The sequence below is a fragment of the Electrophorus electricus genome, chromosome 16 (genome assembly GCF_013358815.1).
Source record: "Electrophorus electricus isolate fEleEle1 chromosome 16, fEleEle1.pri, whole genome shotgun sequence".
Lineage (NCBI taxonomy): Eukaryota > Metazoa > Chordata > Actinopteri > Gymnotiformes > Gymnotidae > Electrophorus > Electrophorus electricus.
Window position 1 is genome coordinate 15,297,784 of NC_049550.1, and position 17,644 is coordinate 15,315,427.

Consider the following 17,644-nt stretch of genomic DNA (forward strand, 5'->3'; position numbering starts at 1 on the left):
GCGCAGACACACAATAGCACACAACACAGCTGAGTTCACCACATTTCTGCTTCTGTTTAACTGACTGGTGAACATTGTTTTATATTTTAGTAACAATAATCTTGTCAGTCATGGATACAAAAATAGTATTTCATTTACCTGTTATCACATGTTTTAGCTCGGTGTAATTTTATTTTAGTTGTAGAGAAATATTTTTTAAACAATGTTACAAATGTTTTTCAGACATGCATGTACAAATACTAAATGAAAAAGATGCAGGTGTAAGGCCCGATTGTAAAAAAAATATATACATCATTTTTAAAAGTGATTCTTTAACATTTATAAAAACTTATAAATAGCTTTGATGACATTTATTTGATATATATATCTAAATAAAATGATCAATATATTGGGTTGTATTACCATTTACTGTAAGTGTTATGCGCGAGTTCCATCTGTGTCATGTGTGTTTAATGTTAATAAACATCCGGCCCTGCGCCCTGTGGCACTCGGGCCAGCTACATTACAGCATGTGTATGTATGCCACGCAGAGGAGGTTTTTTGGATTGTACTGTACATGGACATCACTGGACCAAATTCTTATTTTTGTCCTTATTTTTTACTTCTCTAGTAACACGTTTATCAGCTTTGGATGTTTCTACAGTTCATGTATGAACTGTCTACAAGATTCCAAGAGCAAGCCTGTCACGTAATGAATAAACCGGCAATATTACTGCAAAACTGAGTTGAGTCTGACTCGCGTCTCCTCCACATGCGTCACAGGCTTCTCGCTACCAATTCCAAAACTTCCCGCTAATCGGGGTTGGAGTGTAACTTAAATAGGACTAACTCCAAAGCTTTACACCACACACATCAGATCATGCTTCAAAGCCTGTAAAAGCATCAAAACATGCTTAAAGGATTGTAGCCATTATGATGTTACAATTATGAACTGGATTACAAAAACAACTTTGAGGTATATTGAATGTATATTTTCAGTAAAGATCAAGTTATTTCCTTTGTCTGTAAAGGTAATTTGATTTATTGTGTGTACCTCACTGGTAGCGTGTTGTACTCAGGAGAGCTGGAATAAGAATCCAAGGCTGTGTACATGTCATCAGGAAGACACAATTTTGAGGCAAGACTGACCATGTTAGTATCAGTACCTTGGACAGCAGCCTCACTCCTGCGCTAAGCTTTTCTGCATCACACATACCATTTAATACACTGCCATCTAGAGGAAGAGATTTGTAATTACAGGCACATGATCAGGATCAACAGACTCTTTCCTGATTTGTAAGATTCACATGGTTCATCTAAAAGAAACATATACAAATTATACAGCAAATTACAAAGTATTCTGGAAATTGGTAACAATGCAGGAATAGTGTCTTTCACGTAAATTATAATTAATGTAGCTTCTTCACTGGTATATTAGATTGAAGACAAGGTAGAAGTACATCAGTTATAAACGAAAGCAAACAATCAGCACTTACACAGGTAAAATTTTAAAGCAACATAAGGCAGCTCTTAATTTTAATTAAGACAAATGGTATAAATGATATGTGCATGTGCAACAACTACTGGAAAAAAAAATGTTTAAGAATGCCAGAATTCCCGCTGGGGTCACGATCTCCCTGCTTACCGATCTCATGTCTTTGTTTTTGTAGCTTCAGAGATGCTTCGAGTTTTATACAGACTGTGTTACTGACGATTCATGTTCAGTAATGTCCCTGTGGGGTGGAGAAGCGCTGTAAAAAGATTTGGAGAAGTAAAAGCTGAGTTCATTGTATTCACTTCTTTCTACTGTGTCCATTTCTTTTTTCATTAAATATCAAGTTTATTAGGCGAACCCTGGTGAAGCTCAGTTGGTGACAGCGGTGTTTATTCACTTTCTTTGGGACAAATGAACGAAAGTGTGCGGGTTGAGAGTAGTTTAGCTTACTCGGTATAGTTAACTTGGCTCCAATGGGAAAGGAAACCAATGCGCCATCACATGTGGAAAAGAGATCAGATTGTTCTCTGTAGTCCAACTTTAGTGGCAGGTACAGCGAGTGCGACCTCATGGACTCTGCTTTATATTTCTGGAAGGCGATAAAAACGCAGTATTTTATTATTCACCAAGTTTAATTATAGTAAAAACGTAATTCAGTGTGAGCGTGGTGATTAATAAATTTATGAACAAGATCAATGTGATTGTCACGGTTGGCCGTTCATACGCCAGAGAGAACTCACCTATTTTAGATAGGGGCCGTCCTACACCCCTACCTCGTTCTCATCAATTACACAAAGTGTCTTCGCTATTAAACCTACAGCTCTACGGCTACCTGCTGACGTTGGGTACTGCAAGTAAAATACGGTTTGGCGGCTCTCTGCTCCGCTCTCGACTGCAGCCGACTACTCTAGTTGGCCACCAAGTCGAGACGCATGTTACCTCTAACAAAAATGTTGAATTGCGTGGAGTCCCAAGGAGGTTCGGACCGGCTCCAATAACTGAACTCATGTTACGCTTCCAACAGGAACAAGGCAAAAGGTAGAATGCAAAATGCAGGAGGCTGTTTATTTCATGAGGAAACACGAAAGGTAAAACAAACAGAGAATAAGGGGTGCTAAGGGTAATCTAACACAGCTGAAGTACACAAAAAAAAGAAAAGGAAAAAAAAAAAAGAGCAATGACGACGACAGTAAAACAAGAATAAGGCAAACCTGACAGAAAGACGTCCCTTACCACAATTACCAACACGTAGAAGGCAAACCTAACAGAAAGACGTCCCTTACCACAATTACCAACACGTAGAAGGCAAACCTAACAGAAAGACGTCCCTTACCACAATTACCAACGCGTAGAAGACAAACCCACAGGGCTTAAATAACCAAGACAATCAGACACTAAACAGATAGAGGTGAACATGGGAACAGCGGAAAGTAAAACAAGGAGTGGAATAAGGGAACAGACGGGGGCGGAGAAAACGAAACTAAGGCATGGAACCAGGCAGCGCAGGAAGACCGGGAAACGGTGACATCAGGGACGTGAGGAGGGTGGCCATTCGTGACAAACAAACGCTGCATAACCGCTGATGTATATTGTCACAGGACGTTTGAATCGTGATTATGATTTGTTCTTCCAAGCTCCCGAAAAACTGGATATTTGGATATAGTTCTTCATCTATACTTTCATGCTATACTTTCTCATCAGAAAACGTTTCAGTTTTATTTTATTTAAAAGCTTATTTCTGTGAGGGTAGCGACGTCACAGGAAGCGGGAGGCAAGGTCGAGCTAAAGAGCTCTTTATTCTCCATGGTCACATGAAAACACTCACAAAATGGACAAAAACAAGTATACTTAATATAAGGACCTTGGAGAAGCGATGCACGGGATGAGTCTCCCGTCTAGTGCAGCGCCTTCTCCAAGAAAAATATGAAATGCGAATTAAAATCTCCAAGTGGTCCATTGTCGTCTCTGCTGTTGTATTATGGCTATTGTATTGTGTAACATTTAATTTAGCTTTTAGTTTTAATTCCGTCAAATATATTATACAAACCCATCTAAGTGTTATTGTTTTCCTCAGTGTTCAGAAATTGTGCAAGGCGAATCCAAATCGTCAAAAGTGCTCTCATAGCACGTCTAGCCGACGTCGGCACGATGTGTACGGTTTGCTTCTGGGAAACATAATACAGAGTTCGTTTGCTAATTGGGAAGACCTCTTATCAACGTCGTTTTTTGGATCAAGTGACATGTACAGCCAACCTTATACCAATACTCTTCCCACACTCTGAGCACTGATACGGCTTCTCTCTGTACGAATGCGATGGTGTCGCTGGAGATCATCCCGTCTACTAAAACTCTTTCCACACTCTTCTTTTCCGAGACTTTCTGCGATTGTCTGTGAGATGTGTTGGTGTGGACAGTAACAGCAAACGTTTGTGGCGTATTGAAGATTTTTTTAGGAGCCAAATTCTCATGTTTAATTTCTCCTGATTTCAGCAATCTGACATAATCCTCATGATGGCACGCACGCACACACACACACACACACACACACACACACACACACACACACACACACACACACACAGACATTATATATTTTATATATATATATATATATATATATATATATATATATATATATATATATATATATATATATAGATAGATAGATAGATAGATAGATAGATAGATAGAGCGAGAGAGAGAGAGAGAGAGAGAGAGAGAGAGAGAGAGAGAGAGAGAGAGAGAGAGAGAGAGAGGCCTCTGATAGAATATTTTCACTGATTCTAGCCTTGAGCTCTTCTGAAATGAGATTGATGGTTTTATTCCAGTTGGAGCCACACCTCCCAGCATTTGTGTCTCTGCCACAAGTGCCCCAGTCACCACTGGGACAACCTTTTTGATAACACACACAGATTTGAAGCTGTTCAGATTATATGTCTTGCATATGTTTCTATACATGGTCTCTGCCACTTGGTCAGGTCTCTTAATATTTGCTTTCCCTGCAGGCATCTTGTGTTAGTGTTACTCTCAGAGACTCCTTTGTACAGTCTGCATCTTGTGTGGTGTAAGGCACCCCTGTTACAATTAACATAATGCTTAGTTCTTGTATTTTTACTACCATGATCAGTGACACAGTACTGTCTTTCAGTCCTACCTTTTCCAGACATTGGTAAGATTGTCTTGTCAGCCACTTCTGCTACCTGTCAGTGTTGAATTCCATGTAGGTAATCCTGCCATGACACCTCCACTATTTTCACGGTAACTATGTCCCCCTTCTGACTGGGACATGCCCTCATCAGCCCATCCTTGGGGTCCTGTGTTTGGATGTAGTCTTGGATATTTCGTGTCACATCCTGAACAGTGGTGTTGAGCCTTCTGTCTGGTGTACAGTCTTTGGTTGTTAGCTCTTGGGTGATGATGAAGAAGATTTTGGTGAGTGGTTTGGTAGACTATAGAGTCTACTCCCCCTTCACTTTCAAGTTCCTTGTCTAGTTAGATTGCCCTACAGTGATATGACCACTGGTGCTAAGAGGCCTGGGTCAAGTCAACTATTCCATTACAGTGCTATAACATTTCATGGGAAATAATCTGTAATAATTATATTACACTGAGTGTGGTTTGCCATTTACTATCAATGTGTTTCATCACCTTTAAGTTTTGAGATTTAGAATTTATATTAGAAATGAAGAGTTCTACTGGAATTCAACACATAGTGCTTGTATGATCCAACATTATTTTCCAAACCCTTTGTGAACTTTTGAGCAAAATAGTGAGGCATGAGTGAAAGGTAACTAATAGGCAAAACAGGAATTAACTGAGGGGAACATGTTACATAAAGCAAAAAGATTTCAAAAGGGAAAAAGGATTAAGTAGTCCTTGTGGCTTGCTAGATTTTTAATTAGAATAGAGAATAGTCAGTGTGAAACATTGACTGGAGCTGCCTGTGCGCACAAGCATTTTAAAGCTCATTTTTGAACGATTTGTACTTGTTCATTTTAACACTATGCGTCTGAAATTGTACACATAGCACAATGATCATTCAGGATTCAAAGTGAAGTAGACAATTGGGAGAAGACATCCATTCACATCCAGGCGTATTTGTCCATCATTTACTTCCATTTGAGCTCATCTAATACAGAAGAACATGTCAAAAAAAACATAACATGCCTTTGATTTTTTTGGGTGTATAATGTGTCTATTGATGCTGGAGATTCAGTTTCACTCATACTCTACATTTCCTGATTCACCAGGGTCTTGCGTAATAAACTGAAGTTTTGAGCACATACATGAAATGACTAAATAGCTACATAATGTTTTACAGTAGGTGTCCTAGACTTCTCCTTAGTGTCCGAAAACCTCTCTAAATGCACACAAAGTCATCAATCACTATATATCAAGACTGCATGTTTCTTTTTGCTAAAACATCACAGTAAGTTACTTTAGTAAGTTCCACAACAATATGAGCTACATAGCTTCATTGTTGGCATCATTAGGGGAACATACTGTAGCTAATACTGTAAATGCTGGGGAAAATACTGTAAATGCTGTAATACTGTAAAGCAATAGTATACTTTCTCATTTATACTTACAATTTGTAGCAGGATTACGATTTTTCCAGCAGTGAATGGAAACATCCAGTGATTTGCTATGCACACATCGAAGTTAGTCCATGCTAGCAGCACCCAAACAACTCCACATAAACTTCAGCTAAAATAAGCATCTTCCTTTCGATGATGTCCAAAACTATTGGCGATCAAATTATTCTTATGGTTGTACGAGTTTCGCCAAACAGCTTCAAACCCATGCGCTATGCTATCTGCTAACAACACTGAAGCACTGACAGTACACAGTGCGCAGACCTTTAAACGTTAAACGGATGACTAAATAAGGCAAGAGAGGGGTCTTCGTTTTCGTCAAAGCGTCCTCTATTTGATAAAACAACTGCCAATCACAACGCTTGCCCTAGAAACATTTGTGAAGTACATGTTAGTCATGCCTTCTCCTTCCCCCTTCACCCATAGGAGAGAATTGCTGTCACTCCAAGACAATGGCGCTGCAATGGGCCAATAGAAATCAATATAAAATAGAAAAAGGGGGGGGGTTATTGATCTATTCAGGAACACTTTTACGTCAGTAACGTGCAGTTAGAGATAAACAAAGGCTGCGTAGTTTGGGTTTGCCTACGAAGGAACTGAACGCGTGTTTTTACGCAAAGAAGTGAGCACGGAATTAAAGAACTTTATTAACACTCTGTATATCATTTAACCATCTAAACATCTCACACAGTTGTTTTGATGGTAATTTAACTTTCTATGACAAAAGAACTTATCTTAAAGCGGAATAATGTTTTAAAAGGCCACATTGTGGAAATTTACCCGAGCGTGGGATTTGTGGCGATCTGATGCATGTAGACGGCTGCAAATCGGTAAGCAGGTACTTGTATTAGTCCTAAGAAATGTTATGTTGATCAATGTACTGTACTTTAAGAATATTCGATGTTATCAATAATTTATTTGAGTATGCCAGTTTGGGCTTGCTAGGGAGCGTTAGCGCATAAGGGGCTTAAATAAAGAGAGTGAAACAATATATGTAATATGTGTGATGATCAGTAAGTGGGTGATTGGAAACGTGATTGGGTGCTACGATTGGTTGAAGAACAGGTGAGTGACGGACTGGAGGTGTCTGATTGGCTGGGTGACAAAGAGTGTGTGTGTGTGTGTATGTGTGTGTGTGTGTGTGTGTGTGTGTGTGTGTGTGTGTGTGTGTGTGTGTGCGCGTGTGTGCGTCTGTATGTGTGCGTGTGTGTGTGTGTGCGCGTGCGTGTGTGTGTGTGTGTGTGTGTGTGTGTGTGTGTGTGTGTGTGTGTGTGTGTGTGTGTGTGTGCGCGTGTGTGTGTGTGTTTGGCTGGCTGGGTGTCAATATTCTTCATCTTTTGGGTGGGATGAGAATAGACCTCCTAGAACAGACCTGAACAACAAGCTCTCACTACATACAGTTTGGCCACTTCAGTCTTCTACACTGCTTAGGACATAACAAAACTGTTATTAATACAATGTGTACTTGATGTATAACTGTGTAAATACATTTGTATGTAATACTGAGATGAGGTGTTAAAATAGTTGAAGTTGTTTTTATTTTGTTAAAGTTGGTAGAATTATTTTGTGTTTTTATTCTTATCTCATCTGCTTTCACCTTTTTCATTTACAGTCTGGACAAGGATTCCTCTAAATCCTTTTGTGATTCGATCCAGAATAAATAGCCCTCAAGGAATAAAACTGAATTGAAATGAGATGACAAGAGCCAAACCTCCTCAGTAATACAGATGTGCATCAGATCAGTCTGACTGATATTTGAAACAGTGTAAACAGAAGCAGAAATGTGATGAACTCAGCTGTGTTGTGTGCTGTTGTGTGTCTGTGCAGGTTTGTTTAATGATGTCACTCAGAACTCCTCTTCTAACTCTCACTCTCATCACTCTGTTCATGTCTCTGGGTAAGACTGCAGTCTTCATCAAAATTGTATTTTTCTTTGTAAAATTTCCAAAACTGTTGAAACCTGCACAAATTCTGATATCAGAAAATTCTGATATCTAGTATAAAGATTTTCTGACACACTGTTCCCATTTAATGAAGTTAATTTACATTGGTTACCAAAGCCCCCACATCCCCCTCACCACTGCTACAGAGCTTGCTGAGTGCTTTGTGGTTTTTGTCAAGTTTAGGGCAGCCTTAGATTAAGAGCACACTGTGGTAAGATTACAATTCACAACCCAAATATAACTACAAAGTGCAGATATATTTTTGTTTGTTTTTCTCTTTATTCAACCTCATATATTATGTGACTGAGCGTTAAGTTGTTCAGAGTCACTAGTGTCCACTTCTCCCAAGCTCCTCCCCCACCCTGCTACAAGCTCTTTTCACTTTGTGGTTTAGCTCAGAATCAGCTCAGAGTTCTGCAGTAGCTGCTGGAGTTAGAGAGGAGAGAAGTGAAGCTGTAAGAGAACTCCCACTCTCTTATGGGGCCCAGACTCTTCTAATGACCTCTTGCATGCATTATATGTTTTAGGGGTTTTTGGAACAAAATGGAGTGTGAAGTACAACCCAACTAAAATATGTGTTTTAAAGGGGTCCACAGTGTTTATCAATGGCAGTTACGCATACCCAGCAGGGCTGGAAGTCAAAGAGGAATTTTGGGTTAAAGAGCCATTCGATAGAGAACAGGACACACCTGTATATTGCAAACCCACTAAGGACTCAGGCACAGTCCAGTGTTATGTCGATAAACAGCAAAAGTTCTCCCTCAAACTGATTAATGTAACGAAGGAGGATGACTATTACTTCAGAATCAAAACAAATGTAATCGAACAAAAATGGCTGGGAGATCCTGTTAAGATCAGTGTCACAGGTGGGTTAAATCTTTAATTTCCTATTTTCTAACTGTGATGCATAGTGTCCTTTACCCAGAGGAATTTGAGTCTTGAAGTTCATTAATGCCTATTTTTAACTATGATGCACATTCTCACTTCATGTAAAGGCGTTTGAGTTTAATTAAGCTGATTACTGAGAGTGGTTAAACTGATTAAGGGTTACTCTGATATATTAGTTGTACTATACAATTTGTTTCTCTCATATTTTTTTAGCAAATTCAAGACAGTTTCATGACAGCAGAATAATTTTCTTAATTGCTTGAAGTTTTTCTGGATGATTTAAAGGCTGTCTAATTGTGATGGACTTCCATTCGTTTGGTTTGATGATTTTGTCATTGTCTTAGAGCTCCTTGTGAACACTCTTCTTGAAGTAATAGAGAGAGAAGCAGCAGTTCTGACGTGTATAACCACCTGCAGTCTGACTGACAGTCCAACATTCATCTGATAAAAAAATGGACGTCCTTTATCCTCCAATACAAACCCACTCCGCCTGCAGCCAGTCAGCAGTGAGGATGCAGGCAGTTATATGTGTGCTGTAATAGGATATGAACATCTCCCCTCTCCTGCTCAAACTCTCACGGTCAGATGTGAGTTTACAATGTTGGTTTCATTATATGATTATCTGATTATTGCTAAGTTTATTTCATTGCCAAGTTCAGTTCATTTCTCAGTTAAAATGCAAAAAAATACAATGAATTAGTAAAGTCTTATTAGAATTATATATATATATATATTATATATATATATATATATATATATATATATATATATATATATATATATATATATATTCTTTACTTTGAGTACATGAGACATTTCATTACTATAAAATGCATTCTCCACATGGTGTTATTGCCTGATTTAAGGTGAAGACATTAGTAATGGTGGGACAACTATACAACATCTCCAGAATCAGCTCTTAGAACAGTAGAGGATACAAGTCCATTAATGAACCTGGATATATGCCTGGTTGATGCAGATCATGCCTGTAGTCTCCTTGCTCCTCCTTTCAGACAGAAGACGTCATATTCATTTCTTCACATTCTCTCATTTTGTGGGTGCTAGATCCTCCAAAGAATGTATTGGTGTCCATCAGGCCCGCTAGTGAAATAGTGGGGTACAGTTCAGTGACTCTGACCTGCAGCAGTGATGCCAACCCACCTGTGCAGAACTACGCCTGGTTTAAAGAAGGAGGAACCTCACCTGTAGGATCTGGACAGACATACAACATCACCATCAGCTCTAATAGCAGCGGCTGGTATTACTGTGTAGCTCAGAATGAACACGGGATGCTGAAATCAGCTTCCATAGATGCCACTTTAAAGGGTGAGACAGTCAAACAGTTATGTTTCATTTTTCATTGATCAGTTCATTCACTTATACATTTGCTATTCACATTATGAAAGCCCTATATTGTGTGTATGAACAATAGTGTGCATATGTCTGTTTCTCTCAGCAGGTCACTTCTACATTTTGCCTATAGCTGTTGGAATCGGCCTCTGTGGGATTGTACTTCCTCTCTCAATAGTTTTATTTATGAAGAGAGAAAGTTTAAGAAGGTAAAGTGAAAGATGTTAATATAAGTTACATGTAGAAATGATAACTTTATAGTACCTCATTTCTGTTCCTTTCCAAAAGCACTTTATTAATATGGGAAATCTTGAAAATATGACTAATATCATAAATACAATATTATGAATACTAATGTTTATTCTCTGTTTTCTGTTTGGATTAACACTGACATTTGGGTTTTTTTGAGCTCAGAGGCAAGAGGCAAAAGAGAAATAGAGATGAATCTGATTATGGGGTGAGCTATCACAGAAATCCAGATATATTTGTCAATAAGGAGTCTTAAACCTGCTATACAGTTCATAGAATTCATGTCATGACAAATCAGAGCCTTTTAATGACAGTGTCAGTCTTAGTTCTGTATCTTTAGCATTTGTTTATGTCAGAATGAGAGCTCCATCTGAAATGCAGACTGTCAACAACAAAATAACATTAGTGGAAAAACTCCAATGGAACCTTAACCATAAAGCTATTCAGTGTTTCTCATTAAACTGCACATCATTAACTCTGTGCTTCACAGAACGCCAGCCTCAAGCCCTGTCCTACCTGTGACACTTCCACATCCAGCTCTCCTGTGTATGAGATACTGCAGTGAGTTCATCATATCAGTTACATCACAGTTATAGAACTCAGTTAGAACTCTAGAATCTTGATAGCACTCTAGAATATTTTTTGAGATGGGATGTGTAAAGCTCTTCTCATTTTTACTGAATACTGCATGAATACTACGATACACAGCTTTCTTACATTACCATAATTATATAGAATCCACAGGAATAGATTATTAAATTTAGATATGCCAAAACATGCAGTTTTGTTGTGTTTTTCAATTTGTTAAGCAATATGAAGATGTTTGTGTGTGTATGTGTGCGTGTGTGTGTGTGTGTGTGTGTGTGTGTGTGTGTCTGTGTGTATTTTGTTATTCCAAACGTCCTTGTGATCTGATATTCTTTCCTGTGTTTCCTTTTATAGGACTTAAGGAAACATCACTAAGAGAATCATCACTGAGAAATTAAACTTGCAGCTGTATCCCAATGCAGTCAAAAAGAGTGAGAGATATAGAGGGGAAGAGAGATGGATGATCACATGTAGACAAGAGTGTTTAGTTAATCAACAGTAAAAAATGTAATCAACTGCAAAAAATGTTGCAGCCTTTCATTTTTTATTTTTTTTTTGTACTGATGGAAAATAACCTTGTTCTTATTCTGAAAATCGAATTAATTAATAAATCTAAATTAAAATCTAAATGTTTTATTATTTGTTAATTCAATTTTTATCTAGTCCATTAATTTTAATCCAGTTAAAATACTTGAATGCGGTTTCCTCAAAAGCATCATGATGTTTATATCTTGTTCAGTACGTGTACTCAGGGATTCTCACTCTAGCAATCTGAACTACAATGAAAATAGAACAAAATAATGTAAGGTGAGCTCGAACCCACGTCAGCTAGATGATGACACCGACAGCCTACTGGGTGAGCAACCACACTTTAATGGTTGGCCCCTGTGCAGAACAGTTAGATCGTGGAACAAGTAAACAAGAAAAGTAAATAACCAAAAGGTGAGGAGTGAACCTCAGCCATTTTGTTATGATGTGAACGAGCTCCTGCTAGACAGCTGTGACCATAAAACAATCTGCGCGTATATCGCTCTTCAAAGGAATGGAGGACAACAACACTAGAGGGAAAGAAAAACTAAACACCATGCCGAGTGTGGGAAAAGGGAGAACCAAAGATGGCAGCCCCGATGCCCTGGGGAAAATCAAACTAAAACTTCCCAAACAAAACCAGAAAACAGGAGCTGTAATGGCTAATTGGAGGCTAAGGAGAGAGACAGATTTGAGGGGGAAAACTGCAGAAGGCAGGAGACGTGTAAAAACACAGACACCCTCGCAGCACAGAAGTGAGGTGTCACACAAGGGCTCACAGACCTCAATACCCAGAACTTGGCTCAGAACTTTGGCAAAGACCCAGCACTGGGTCACTGGGCTTATATAGACCTAGCCCAGCTTTTGGGCGTTAAGCCTAATTAGTGGCGTGCCTGACTCAAGACCTCCCTCTGGTGGTCGGAGGAGGCCTCGGCCTGGCACCGACCCTTACAAATAAGGTTACAAAACAACAAAAGCTCCATCATGTAAGGATTAGATCCACACTACCAGCACCTATAAGACTGACAAAAAATAATTCCTTTAAACTCTTTATCATGGACTTATTAGCTAATAGCTGTTGTTAAACATCATGGCACCAAAATATATGACAGCTTAATGAAAGACACTCTGACCTGCTAGTTAAATTAAAAACAGGAGGCAATGGAAAAAGAGTCTGGCTTGCCTATTTACCCTTGTAAAAAATCAAACAAGCAAAAAAACAGGGTTCCATTGACTCAAGTCTTTCAACAGTGGGACAAAACATGAGGGTCTCGTCTGGAGCATCCATTAGTTCTGTGGGAGTTAATGGGCTGCACATCTCCTTCCCACAAAACCTTCCTTCAGTGTGTTACACCTGTCACTGACTGTGGAATACATTTTCACCATCAATTTGTGAATATTCCCAACTCACAATTTAATCTTCTGGGTTATGACATAATGTCTAAATTAGATATCACCCATTATACCAGATGTCTCTAGTATAAAAAATATAATTTCCGACACACACACACACTCTTCACCGTGGTTGATCTTTGCTCTGCCTTCTTTAGTATCCATGTGCAGGCCGACACAGCCCATTTTTTGCTTTTTATATTCAGAAATAAACAATTATCCTGCACTAGCTTAACTCGGACTAGGTTGATGGGGCTTTCAGACCTGTGGGATTCCTATTGGAATTTATGGCACCAGGTCTTCCTGTGTGTTCACACTCTGTGGCTGCTGCTGCTGCTGAGAAAATACTAGTCATCAGATCTCCAAGGTGTTAAACACATCAGCCACACAACATGACAGCTCAGAGGTGTAGCGTCTGTGAAACATTTTGACATGAACTAGTAGTTTGACTGTTAAACACTCTTCTCTGCAGGGCTCTTCAGCCTTCATGCTGCATCAATCTGTCTCTCCTGAATTCAGCTTGGATACTGGAGGAACACAGTGGTTTGCTCTTATTCATACATGTAATCTGTTCAAAGATAAGCCTCTGATTATTTACAACTTCATTGGTCATTATTTGTGAACATTACACTTTCCTTCCACACAAAGAGAAAATGAAAATATATTCACTGTAATTGCTAATCCCCCCTTTGACAGAGGCAAAACACAGCTCATAACATGCAAACCTCATCTGAATGAGATCAAATGCAGACCTCAGCTGAATCAGATCAAATGCAGACCTCAGTTCAGTCAGCAAATATAAGTTGATGTCGCTTGCATGAAAGATGGGTTACATCCATGTGGGTTAAAGAATGTAAAACAGAAAGCAGGTAATTACAAAAACATTTCTCTAGATGGCAGTGTAAGATAAGCATGGGTAATTTTGCATATGTATAAAGTAGGAGTACTGTCCAAGGTTCTGAAAATAGCAGCTCTAGGGTGCAGGAGCTTATTTGAGTTCAAGAGTGCTGCGTCAAATATAACTGGCATCCACTTAATACCACAATGAAAAAAAGGTTTGCTGGTTCAAGCCCCAACATTGCCAAGCTGCCACTCTTAGGCCCCTGAGAAAGGCACGTAATCCTCAATTGCTTGAATTGTAGTCTGTCACAAATGTAAGCTGTGAACCTGATCAGCATACAGCTTGACACTCAGCACCCCCTGCACTTCACAATCCAGTTTTGATGCTTTCAAAGGTTGTGTGGCAAATTGGTTGTGTGGGAAATTGCTAGGATATGCCTCCTCTTATATCTTAGCTGATGTAATCTGCATTTCTCTGTACAGTTAGAAGGCTCCACTAATGTAATACTCCCATGTCATGCTTCCCCTATTCTAGCATAGCAATACCCTTGGCAACCTGCCTCATGTCTTTGTTTTGATTTCGAGGTTTAGTTTCTTGTTTCGTTTTTCTCTACCCCTTATTAGTTTCAGGTGTTTCTTATTATCCTCTTGTTAGCCTGTGTATTTAAGGCCTGTGTTGGCCACGTTTCATCGCTGGTCATTGAGTTCCTCTATGATATCTTGTCTAGTTGTTGTGATCATCCTGTACAATATATTGGTCTGCGTTCTCTGGTCAGTGTTTCCCACTTATATCTCTGTGTTGTGTTTGTTATTGTATTCCAGATCTGTTCTATTCAGTTGTTCATCTCTGGACTGTAATTCTGACATACATCTCTAACACTCAGTATAAATCTCTACTCAGCATTTGTGTCTGCCCTCTATTGCTCTGCTTTACCGTTTCCACTGTGAAGGTGAGCACTCCATCTTAAAATCCCTCTTTCTAAAATCAAAATATAAAGTTTGCTGTGTAGCTGCTTATAACTTTTCAAATGATTTGGCTTGTTCAAATTCTTATGCATTTGTGATTTGCAGTGGTTTCATCCATGTCATCCATTGAAATGATCTGTACTAAAAAACTTTGCCAAATTAACAGTAACTTTAATAGTATCATTATGAATTCTCGAATAAATTGCTTTAATAAATAGTGATGTAACATACTTCTAGCTCAAACTCGAACTTGTTTCTGATTATCACATACCACATTTCCTGTGTAAAGAGTCACTAATTTCTGCTAATTCTGAAGCCCTTCTCCCACCCTGCTACAAGGCTTATGGATCTCCTCCCACTTTGGGGTTTAACTCAGAAGAGAGGAGAGAAGTGAAGCTATAAGATAACCCCCACTCAATTATGGGGCCCAGACTTCTCTAATGACCTCTTTCATGCATCATATGTATGTTTCAGGAGTCTTTGGAACAAAATGGAGTGTGAAGTACAACCAAACTGAAACATGTGTTTTACAAGGGTCTATAGTGTCTTTGAATGGCACTTATACATACCCAAAACACCTTGAAGTGAAAGAGGAATTTGGGATCACAGAGATAGGATAGAAGTGTTGTTTATCTCAGACTGAATAATGTAACAGAGGAGGATGAATGTAACTACTACTTCTGATTCAGGACAAATGTACCCAAAGAAAAATGGCTGGGAGATCCTGTCAAGGTCATAGGTGGGTTAAATCCATGATTCCCCATTTTCTCACTGTGATGCACAGTGTCCCTTTGCCCAGAGGAATTTGAGTGTTGAAGCTCATTTATGACTATGTTGGGCCATAATATTATACTCAAAGTCACAGGTGAGATGATCACCATTTTCTAACTGTGATGCACATTTGCACTAAAGGGGTTTGAGGGTAATTAAGCTGATTAATGAGTTGTTAAAGCTAATTTTGGGCTATGCTCATATATTCTTTGTACTACACAATTTGATTTTAGCAAATGCCAAAACTAAATTAAAGTAAATTAAAGTTTCAAATTAAAGTAAACAAAAGAAAGGTGACCGCAATATCATGGTATTTTTTGCCTGATATTTTCCTGCATGATTTAAAGGATCTTCTAATTCTTCTAGCCCTCCATTAGTATCTCATTGTACAAGAGCTCCTTGTGAACACTCCTTCTGAAGTGACAGAGAGAGAACATTCATACAACATTCAACTGGTACAAAAATGGACGTCCTTTATCCTCTAATACAAACCCACTCCACCTGCAGCCAGTCAGCAGTGAGGATGCAGGCAGTTATATGTGTGCTGTAAGAGGATATGAACATCTCCCCTCTCCTGCTCAAACTCTCACTGTCAGATGTGAGTTTACATTGTTTGATTATATAATATAAACTATTACTAAATGAATTTCACAGTTAAAATGTAAAACACAATGAAACACGAAAGAGTCACTAAATCTTCAACATGTATAGATCTCAGACCCTCGCTGGTACACAGGCAGCCCTTACAGACCACATCCACCAATCACTGCACACATTCACTTCCCCAATCCAAATCACCTGTTTACTTGAATAATCACCTAGACCAAGACCTCATTTATCTGCACCCTATTTAAACCCCACAGGTGCCTGAGTTCAGTGCGTTACAATGATGGCCCCTTGTCTCAAGTTAAAGGCTCTGCTTAGTAAGTTACTTTGAAAATGTATTTTCTGTCTTTGGTTGCATTTGGGAATTAAACAATTATGCTCCTCACTTGCACCTTGCTCTTTTTCATGACGTCACAATAGAATATCTTTAATTTGAGACATTTTATTATCAAATTCGTTCTTTACATGGTGTTATTTATGCCTGATTTAAGGTGAAAACATTAGTAATGGTAGCACAACCATACATCATCTCCATCTCCAAAATCAGTTCTTAGAACAGTGGATAATGCAAGTTCAAATACAAGTCAGCTAATGAACGTTTATATAGACACTACACAGCTGTAACTACATGGTTTTGTATCACTGGTTGATGTTTACCATAACTGTAGTCTCCCTGTTCCTCCTTTCAGGCAGAATATGCTATATTCATTTCTTCACATTCTCTCCTTTTCTGGGTATTAGATCCTCCAAATAATGTCTTTTTATCCATCTGTGAAATAGTGAAGTGACTCTGACTTGCAACAATGCCACCCCACCTGTGCAGAACTACACCAGATATAAAGAAGGAGGAACCAACCTACACAAAAGAAAATACACACAAAACTACATTTACTCCCTAAGTGGAAAACCGATCAAACCACATCCCAAAACAAAATGGCAGTCACTCCCTACTTACCAGTGACCACTCAACAAAAGGAAAAAGTTGAATATATACAAATGTACAACTGCAGACTAACTATTAGAGCAGACAAGAGTAAAGTGAAAACTGGAAGCAAGGTCATACACCAGGTCAACTATCATGAACTTTCTCTCTCTCTCTCTCTCTCTCTCTCTCTCTCTCTCTCTCTCTCTCTCTCTCTCTCTCTCTCTCTCTCTCACACACACACTATTTCTGTTTTGTATTTTGATTCTCTGCTTCACAGAATGTAAAAAGTGAATTTTTGATTTTATTAGATTATTATAAATAATGCTGCACCTAATCTATCAATAGGATTACTGAAGTAATAAGCACACTTTTCTACTCAAACAAAGAAAACCCACGAGCATCTTTCTGCTGAACCATCAGTGTGGACATGTAGGTTTCTTCAATCAGTTTTGTGTTCCACATTTGTAGTTCTCAGAAAACCTTGCGGTTTAAGCTACAGCTCAAAATGAGGTCTAACTTTTCTGGTGGA

The 17,644-nt window shown here is 38.8% G+C and overlaps 1 protein-coding gene and 1 long non-coding RNA gene across 3 annotated transcripts; one reads left to right on the forward strand and one right to left on the reverse strand.

Annotated features, from left to right (window-relative positions):
* Positions 1-462: 462 nt before the first annotated feature.
* On the reverse strand, positions 463-1,986 carry LOC118242632. Of its 2 annotated transcripts, none has more exons than XR_004776962.1 (3): positions 1,925-1,986; positions 1,625-1,730; positions 463-1,082 (listed from the first exon to the last, which is right to left on the reverse strand). It is a non-coding gene; the product is annotated as an uncharacterized LOC118242632 (long non-coding RNA). The 2 variants fall into 2 exon arrangements; XR_004776961.1 differs by lacking the exon at positions 463-1,082 and adding an exon at positions 1,274-1,295.
* A 4,758-nt stretch (positions 1,987-6,744) lies between these two features.
* LOC118242656 (B-cell receptor CD22-like) lies at positions 6,745-10,463 on the forward strand. The gene is made up of 4 exons (XM_035534709.1): positions 6,745-6,899; positions 7,897-7,966; positions 9,966-10,226; positions 10,360-10,463. Exons 1-4 carry the CDS (start codon positions 6,876-6,878, stop codon positions 10,461-10,463), a joined length of 459 nt encoding a protein of 152 aa, XP_035390602.1. The 5' UTR covers positions 6,745-6,875.
* Positions 10,464-17,644: the final 7,181 nt, after the last annotated feature.

Coding starts and splice junctions, on each gene's coding strand:
- LOC118242656 (XM_035534709.1), top strand. CDS start 6,876: ATGCATGTAGACGGCTGCAAATCG. Junction 6,900..7,896: donor ATGTAGACGGCTGCAAATCG/GTAAGCAGGTAC, acceptor GTGTCTGTGCAG/GTTTGTTTAATGATGTCACT. Junction 7,967..9,965: donor CACTCTGTTCATGTCTCTGG/GTAAGACTGCAG, acceptor TGTGGGTGCTAG/ATCCTCCAAAGAATGTATTG.